Source organism: Oncorhynchus masou, chromosome 5, assembly GCF_036934945.1.
Source record: "Oncorhynchus masou masou isolate Uvic2021 chromosome 5, UVic_Omas_1.1, whole genome shotgun sequence".
NCBI lineage: Eukaryota > Metazoa > Chordata > Actinopteri > Salmoniformes > Salmonidae > Oncorhynchus > Oncorhynchus masou.
In genome coordinates, this window is record NC_088216.1 from 2,334,739 (window position 1) to 2,344,738 (window position 10,000).

At 34.0% G+C, this 10,000-nt stretch overlaps 1 protein-coding gene across 1 annotated transcript in view; it reads right to left on the reverse strand.

Annotated features, from left to right (window-relative positions):
- The window catches only part of LOC135525671 (caskin-1-like), a 109,038-nt gene extending 99,256 nt beyond the window's left edge, over positions 1–9,782 (reverse strand). The window contains 1 exon segment of the mRNA XM_064953438.1: positions 9,689–9,782. Within this exon segment, the coding sequence (XP_064809510.1) occupies positions 9,689–9,782 (94 nt within the window).
- Positions 9,783–10,000: the final 218 nt, after the last annotated feature.

Sequence of the window (10,000 nt, forward strand, 5' to 3'; positions counted from 1 at the left end):
GGTCAATATTAGGTCTATAACAGCATTAGGTCTATAACAGCATTAGGTCTATAACAGCATTAGGTCTATATTAGGTCTATAACAGCATTAGGTCTATAACAGCATTAGGTCTATATTAGGTCTATAACAGTATTAGGTCAATATTAGGTCTATAACAGTATTAGGTCTATAACAGCATTAGTTCTATATTAGGTCTATAACAGCATTAGGTCTATAACAGCATTAGGTATATATTAGGTCTATAACAGTGTTAGGTCTATAACAGCATTAGGTCTATAACAGCATTAGGTCTATAACAGCATTAGGTCTATAACAGCATTAGGTCTATAATAGGTCTATAACAGCATTAGGTCTATAACAGCATTAGGTCTATATTAGGTCTATAACAGCATTAGGTCTATAACAGCATTAGGTCTATAACAGCATTAGGTCTATAACAGCATTAGTTCTATATTAGGTCTATAACAGCATTAGGTCTATAACAGCATTAGGTCTATAACAACATTAGGTCAATATTAGGTCTATAACAGCATTAGGTCTATAACAGCATTAGTTCTATATTAGGTCTATAACAGTATTAGGTCTATAATAGGTCTATAACAGTATTAGGTCTATAACAGCATTAGGTCTATAACAGTATTAGGTCTATAACAGTATTAGGTCTATAACAGCATTAGGTCTATAACAGCATTAGGTCTATAACAGCATTAGGTCTATAACAGCATTAGGTCTATAACAGCATTAGTTCTATATTAGGTCTATAACAGCATTAGGTCTATAACAGCATTAGGTCTATAACAGCATTAGGTCTATATTAGGTCTATAACAGTATTAGGTCTATAACAGTATTAGGTCTATATTAGGTCTGTAACAGTATTAGGTCTATAATAGGTCTATAACAGCATTAGGTCTATAACAGCATTAGGTCTATAACAGTATTAGGTCTATATTAGGTCTGTAACAGTATTAGGTCTATATTAGGTCTATAACAGCATTATGTCTATAACAGTATTCGGTCAATATTAGGTCTGTAACAGTATTAGGTCTATATTAGGTCTATAACAGCATTAGGTCTATATTAGGTCTGTAACAGCATTAGGTCTATAACAGCATTAGGTCTATAACAGTATTAGGTCTATAACAGCATGAGGTCAATATTAGGTCTATAACAGTATTAGGTCTATAACAGCATTAGGACAATATTAGGTCTATAACAGCATTAGGTCTATATTAGGTCTGTAACAGCATTAGGTCTATAACAGTATTAGGTCTATAACAGTATTAGGTCTATATTAGGTCTGTAACAGTATTAGGTCTATAACAACATTAGGTCAATATTAGGTCTATAACAGTATTAGGTCTATAACAGTATTAGGTCTGTAACAGTATTAGGTCTATAACAGTATTAGGTCTATAACAGCATTAGGTCTATATTAGGTCTATAACAGTATTAGGTCAATATTAGGTCTATAACAGCATTAGGTCTATAACAGCATTAGGTCAATATTAGGTCTATAACAGTATTAGGTCTATAACAGCATTAGGTATATAACAGTATTAGGTCAATATTAGGTCTATAACAGCATTAGGTCTATAACAGCATTAGGTCTATATTAGGTCTATAACAGCATTCAGTCAATATTAGATCTATAACAGTGTTAGGTCTATAACAGCATTAGGTCTATAACAGCATTAGGTCAATATTAGGTCTATAACAGCATTAGGTCTATAACAGTATTAGGTCTATAACAGTATTAGGTCTATAACAGCATTAGGTATATAACAGTATTAGGTCAATATTAGGTCTATAACAGCATTAGGTCTATAACAGCATTAGGTCTATATTAGGTCTATAACAGTATTAGGTCTATAACAGTATTAGGTCTATATTAGGTCTATAACAGCATTAGGTCTATATTAGGTCTATAACAGCATTCAGTCAATATTAGATCTATAACAGTGTTAGGTCTATAACAGCATTAGGTCTATAACAGTATTAGGTCTATATTAGATCTATAACAGTGTTAGGTCTATAACAGTATTAGGTCTATAACAGTATTAGGTCTATATTAGGTCTGTAACAGTATTAGGTCTATAACAACATTAGGTCAATATTAGGTCTATAACAGTATTAGGTCTATAACAGTAGTAGGTCTATAACAGAATTAGGTCTATAACAGTTTTAGGTCAATAACAGCATTAGGTCTATAACAGCATTAGGTCTATATTAGGTCTATAACAACATTAGGTCTATAACAGCATTAGGTCTATATTAGGTCTATAACAGCATTAGGTCTATAACAGCATTATGTCTATAATAGGTCTATAACAACATTAGGTCTATAACAGCATTAGGTCTATAATAGGTCTATAACAGCATTAGGTCAATATTAGGTCTATAACAGCATTAGGTCTATATTAGGTCTATAACAGCATTAGGTCTATAATAGGTCTATAACAGCATTAGGTCTATAACAGCATTATGTCTATAATAGGTCTATAACAGCATTAGGTCTATAACAGCATTATGTCTATAATAGGTCTATAACAACATTAGGTCTATAACAGCATTAGGTCTATAATAGGTCTATAACAGCATTAGGTCTATAACAGCATTATGTCTATAATAGGTCTATAACAGTATTAGGTCTATAACAGCATTAGGTCTATAACAGCATTAGTTCTATAACAACATTAGTTCTATAACAGCATTAGGTCTATAACAGCATTAGGTCTATATTAGGTCTGTAACAGTATTAGGTCTATATTAGGTCTGTAACAGTATTAGGTCTATAACAGCATTAGGTCAATATTAGGTCTATAACAGCATTAGGTCTATATTAGGTCTATATTAGTTAAAAGCAGCATTACGTCTATAGCAGAATTAGGTCAATATTAGGTCTATAACAGCATTAGGTCTATAACAGCATTAGGTCTATAACAACATTAGGTCAATATTAGGTCTATAACAGCATTAGGTCAATATTAGGTCTATATTAGGTCTATAACAGTATTAGGTCTATAACAGCATTAGGTCTATATTAGGTCTATAACAGCATTATGTCTGTAACAGCATTAGGTCTATATTAGCTCTATAACAGCATTAGGTCAATATTAGGCCTATAACAGTATTAGGTCTATATTAGGTCTATAACAGCATTAGGTCTATAACAGCATTAGGTCTATAACAACATTAGGTCAATATTAGGTCTATAACAGCATTAGGTCAATATTAGGTCTATAACAGTATTAGGTCTATAACAGCATTAGGTCTATATTAGGTCTATAACAGCATTAGGTCTACATTGGGTCTATATTAGTTAAAAGCAGCTTACGTCTATAGCAGAATTAGGTCTATAACAGTTTTAGGTCAATAACAGCATTAGGTCTATAACAGCAGTAGGTCTATATTAGGTCTATAACAGCATTAGGTCTATAACAGCATTAGGTCTATATTAGGTCTATAACAGCATTAGGTCTATAACAGCATTAGGTCTATATTAGGTCTATCACAGCATTAGGTCAATATTAGGTCTATAACAGCATTAGGTCTATATTAGGTCTATAACAGCATTAGGTCTATAACAGCATTAGGTCTATATTAGGTGTATCACAGCATTAGGTCAATATTAGGTCTATAACAGCATTAGGTCTATATTAGGTCTATAACAGCATTATGTCTATAATAGGTCTATAACAGCATTAGGTCTATAACAGCATTAGTTCTATAACAGCATTAGTTCTATAACAGCATTAGGTCTATATTAGGTCTATAACAGTATTAGGTCAATATTAGGTCTATAACAGCATTAGGTCTATAACAGCATTAGGTCTATAACAGCATTAGTTCTATAACAGCATTAGTTCTATAACAGCATTAGGTCTATATTAGGTCTATAACAGTATTAGGTCTATAACAGCATTAGGTCTATAACAGCATTAGTTCTATAAAAGCATTGGGTCCATATTAGGTCTATAACAGCATTAGGTCAATATTAGGTCTATAACAGCATTAGGTCTATAACAGCATTAGGTCTATTACAATATTAGGTCTATAACAACCTTAGGACAATATTACGTCTATAACAGTATTAGGTCTATTACAATATTAGGTCTATAACAGTATTAGGTCTATAACAGCATTAGGTCTATATTAGGTCTATAACAGCATTAGGTCAATATTAGGTCTATAACAGTATTAGGTCTATAACAGCATTAGGTCTATATTAGGTCTATAACAGAATTAGGTCTATAACAACATTAGGACAATATTACGTCTATGACAGTATTAGGTCTATATTTGGTCTATAACGGCATTAGGTCTATATTAGGTCTATAACAGCTTTAGGTCTATATTAGGTCTATAACAACATTAGGTCTATATTAGGTCTATAACAGCATTAGGTCTATAACAGGTCTATAACAGTATTAGGTCTATAACAGCATTAGGTCTATAACAGGTCTATAACAGTATTAGGTCTATAACAGTATTAGGTCAATAACAGCATTGGGTCTATATTAGGTCTATAACAGCATTAGATCTGTAACAGTATTAGGTCTATATTAGGTCTATAACAGCATTAGTTCTATAACAGCATTAGGTCTATATTAGGTCTATAACAGTATTAGGTCTATAACAGCATTAGGTCTATATTAGGTCTATAACAGCATTAGGTCTATATTAGTTAGGTTTTATTAGTATTAGTTAGGTTATATTAGTTAAAAGCAGCATTACGTCTATAACAGAATTAAGTCTATAACAGTTTTAGGTCTATAACAGCATTAGTTCTATATTAGGTCTATAACAGCATTAGGTCTATAACAGCATTAGGTCGATAACAGCATTAGGTCTATAACAGCATTAGGTCTATAACAGCATTAGGTCTATATTAGGTCTATAACAGCATTAGGTCTATAACAGTATTAGGTCTATAACAGTATTAGGTCTATATTAGGTCTATAACAGCATTAGGTCGATAACAGTATTAGGTCTATATTAGGTCTATAACAGTATTAGGTCTGTAACAGTATTAGGTCTATAACAGCATTAGGTCTATAACAGTATTAGGTCTATAACAGCATTAGGTCTATATTAGGTCTATAACAGCATTAGGTCGATAACAGCATTAGGTCTATAACAGCATTAGGTCTATATTAGGTCTATAACAGCATTAGGTCTATAACAGTATTAGGTCTATAACAGTATTAGGTCTATAACAGCATTAGGTCTATAACAGCATTAGGTCTATAACAGCATTAGGTCTATATTAGGTCTATAACAGCATTAGGTCTATAACAGTATTAGGTCTATAACAGTATTAGGTCTATATTAGGTCTATAACAGCATTAGGTCGATAACAGTATTAGGTCTATATTAGGTCTATAACAGTATTAGGTCTGTAACAGTATTAGGTCTATAACAGCATTAGGTCGATAACAGCATTAGGTCTATAACAGCATTAGGTCTATATTCGGTCTATAACAGAATTAGGTCTATAACAACATTAGGACAATATTACGTCTATGACAGTATTAGGTCTATATTAGGTCTATAACAGTATTAGGTCTATAACAGCATTAGGTCTATATTCGGTCTATAACAGAATTAGGTCTATAACAACATTAGGACAATATTACGTCTATGACAGTATTAGGTCTATATTAGGTCTATAACAGTATTAGGTCTATAACAGCATTAGGTCTATATTCGGTCTATAACAGAATTAGGTCTATAACAACATTAGGACAATATTACGTCTATGACAGTATTAGGTCTATATTACGTCTATAACAGCATTAGGTCTATAACAGCATTAGGTCGATAACAGCATTAGGTCTATAACAGCATTAGGTCTATAACAGCATTAGGTCGATAACAGCATTAGGTCTATAACAGCATTAGGTCTATAACAGCATTAGGTCTATAACAGCATTAGTTCTATAACAACATTAGGTCAATATTAGGTCTATAACAGCATTAGGTCTATAACAGCATTAGGTCGATAACAGCATTAGGTCTATAACAACATTAGGTCAATATTAGGTCTATAACAGCATTAGGTCTGTAACAGTATTAGGTCTATAACAGCATTAGGTCTATAACAGCATTAGGTCTATATTAGGTCTATAACAGCATTAGGTCTATAACAGCATTAGGTCTATTACAATATTAGGTCTATAACAGCATTAGGTCAATATTAGGTCTATAACAGCATTAGGTCTATAACAGCATTAGGTCTATATAAGGTCTATAACAACATTAGGTCAATATTAGGTCTATAACAGTATTAGGTCTATATTAGGTCTATAACAGCATTAGGTCTATAACAGCATTAGTTCTATATTAGGTCTATAACAGTATTAGGTCTATAACAGCATTAGGTCTATAACAGCATTAGGTCTATAACAGCATTAGTTCTATATTAGGTCTATAACAGTGATAGGTCTATATTAGGTCTATAACAGCATTAGTTCTATATTAGGTCTATAACAGCATTAGGTCTATATAAGGTCTATAACAACATTAGGTCAATATTAGGTCTATAACAGTATTAGGTCTATATTAGGTCTATAACAGCATTAGGTCTATAACAGCATTAGTTCTATATTAGGTCTATAACAGCATTAGGTCTATAACAGCATTAGGTCTATAACAGCATTAGTTCTATATTAGGTCTATAACAGTATTAGGTCTATAACAGCATTAGGTCTATAACAGTATTAGGTCTATAACAGCATTAGGTCTATAACAGCATTAGGTCTATAACAGCATTAGGTCTATAACAGCATTAGGTCTATAACAGTATTAGGTCTATAATAGGTCTATAACAGTATTAGGTCTATAACAGTATTAGGTCTATAACAGTATTAGGTCTATAATAGGTCTATAACAGTATTAGGTCTATAACAGCATTAGGTCTATAACAGTATTAGGTCTATAACAGTATTAGGTCTATAACAGTATTAGGTCTATAACAGTATTAGGTCTATAACAGCATTAGGTCTATAACAGTATTAGGTCTATAACAGTATTAGGTCTATAACAGTATTATTATCTATAACAGTATTAGGTCTATAACAGCATTAGGTCTATAACAGTATTAGGTCTATAACAGCATTAGGTCTATAACAGTATTAGGTCTATAACAGTATTAGGTCTATAATAGGTCTATAACAGTATTAGGTCTATAACAGCATTAGGTCTATAACAGTATTAGGTCTATAACAGTATTAGGTCTATAACAGTATTAGGTCTATAACAGTATTAGGTCTATAACAGTATTAGGTCTATAACAGCATTAGGTCTATAACAGTATTAGGTCTATAACAGTATTAGGTCTATAACAGCATTAGGTCTATAACAGCATTAGGTCTATAACAGTATTAGGTCTATATTAGGTCTATAACAGTATTAGGTCTATAATAGGTCTATAACAGCATTAGGTCTATAACAGTATTAGGTCTATAACAGTATTAGGTCTATAACAGCATTAGTTCTATATTAGGTCTATAACAGTATTAGGTCTATAACAGCATTAGGTCTATAACAGTATTAGGTCTATAACAGCATTAGGTCTATATTAGGTCTATAACAGCATTAGGTCTATAACAGCATTAGGTCTATAACAGCATTAGGTCTATAACAGCATTAGGTCTATATTAGGTCTATAACAGCATTAGGTCTATAACAGCATTAGGTCTATAACAGCATTAGGTCTATATTAGGTCTATAACAGCATTAGTTCTATATTAGGTCTATAACAGTATTAGGTATATAACAGTATTAGGTCTATAACAGTATTAGGTCTATAACAGTATTAGTTCTATATTAGGTATATAACAGTATTAGGTCTATAACAGTATTAGGTCTATAACAGTATTAGGTCTATAACAGTATTAGGTCTATAACAGCATTAGTTCTATATTAGGTCTATAACAGTATTAGGTCTATAACAGCATAAGGTCTATAACAGCATTAGGTCAATATTAGGTCTATAACAGCATTAGGTCTATAACAGCATTAGGTCTATATTAGGTCTATAACAGCATTAGGTCAATATTAGGTCTATAACAGTATTAGGTCTATAACAGCATTAGGTCTATAACAGTATTAGGTCTATAACAGCATTAGGTCTATAACAGCATTAGGTCTATAACAGTATTAGGTCTATAACAGCATTAGGTCTATATTAGGTCTATAACAGCATTAGGTCTATAACAGCATTAGGTCTATAACAGCATTAGGTCTATAACAGCATTAGGTCTATATTAGGTCTATAACAGCATAAGGTCTATAACAGCATTAGGTCAATATTAGGTCTATAACAGCATTAGGTCTATAACAGCATTAGGTCTATATTAGGTCTATAACAGCATTAGGTCAATATTAGGTCTATAACAGTATTAGGTCTATAATAGGTCTATAACAGCATTAGGTCTATAACAGTATTAGGTCAATATTAGGTCGATAACAGCATTAGGTCTATAACAGCATTAGGTCAATATTAGGTCTATAACAGCATTAGGTCTATAAATATATTAGGTCAATATTAGGTCTCTAACAGTATTAGGTCTATAACAGCATTAGGTCTATAACAGTATTAGGTCTATAACAGCATTAGGTCTATATTAGGTCTATAACAGCATTAGGTCTATAACAGTATTAGGTCTATATTAGGTCTATAACAGCATTAGGTCTATAACAGCATTAGGTCTATATTAGGTCTATAACAGCATTAGGTCTATAAATATATTAGGTCAATATTAGGTCTCTAACAGTATTAGGTCTACAACAACATTAGGTCTCTAAGGACTATATATAGTCTCCATATTGACTCTGTACCTGTTCCCCCTGTATATAGCCTCCACATTGACTCTGTACCCCCTGTATATAGCCTCCACATTGACTCTGTACCCCCTGTATATAGCCTCCACATTGACTCTGTACCCCCTGTATATGGCCTCCACATTGACTCTGTACCCCCTGTATATAGCCTCCACATTGACTCTGGACCGGTACACCCTGTATATAGCCTCCACATTGACTCTGTACCGGTACCCCCTGTATATAGCCTCCACATTGACTCTGTACCGGTACCCCCTGTATATAGCCTCCACATTGACTCTGTACCCCCTGTATATAGCCTCCACATTGACTCTGGACCGGTACACCCTGTATATAGCCTCCACATTGACTCTGTACCGGTACCCCTGTATATAGCCTCCACATTGACTCTGTACCGGTACCCCCTGTATATAGCCTCCACATTGACTCTGTTGTATTCAACATTTCACTGTGAGGTTTAATACCTGTGGTGTTCGGCAAATAAAATTTGATTTGATTTCATCTCCCTCATCATCCTCCTCATCATCATCAATTCCCTCATCTTCCTCATCATCATCATCATCATCAATTCCCTCATCTTCCTCATCATCAATTCCCTCTTCTTCCTCATCATCATCATTATCCTCATCATCTCTCCCTGTCACACACATGTACAAACGCGTGTTTATAGACATCACATCGGATTTGTCCCAACCTGCGGGATACACACATACATCACACACACACCCCGCCACTGTCCTGACATCGTTGTGAAGCATGCGTTTGCGTCTGCGTGTGTGTGCGTGTGCATGCCAGTGTGTGTGTGTCCAGTGTGTGGGTTAGAGAGAGCAAGGGGGTACTGACTGGTTTTCCCGGGCCTGGGTCGCTGGAGAAGCCGCTGCGCCGTCAGAAGATCCTCGGTCTTCACCGCATGAAGCAGGTCCTGGTCCTTACCCATCCTTTCTCTATCCCTCTCCTCTTCCCTCTCTCTATCCCTCTCCTCTTTCCCCTCTCTCTTTCTCCCTCGTCGTTAATCCCTTCCGTTCATCCTCCAGTCAGTCAGCGGGCCACAGCAGCAGATGTATAGGGGTTGGGTGGCTGCGATGCGGCTACAGTAGAGAACAGCTACCCGCTGTCAGAATCCCTCAGACCGACAGACGAACCGATGCCCGTTAT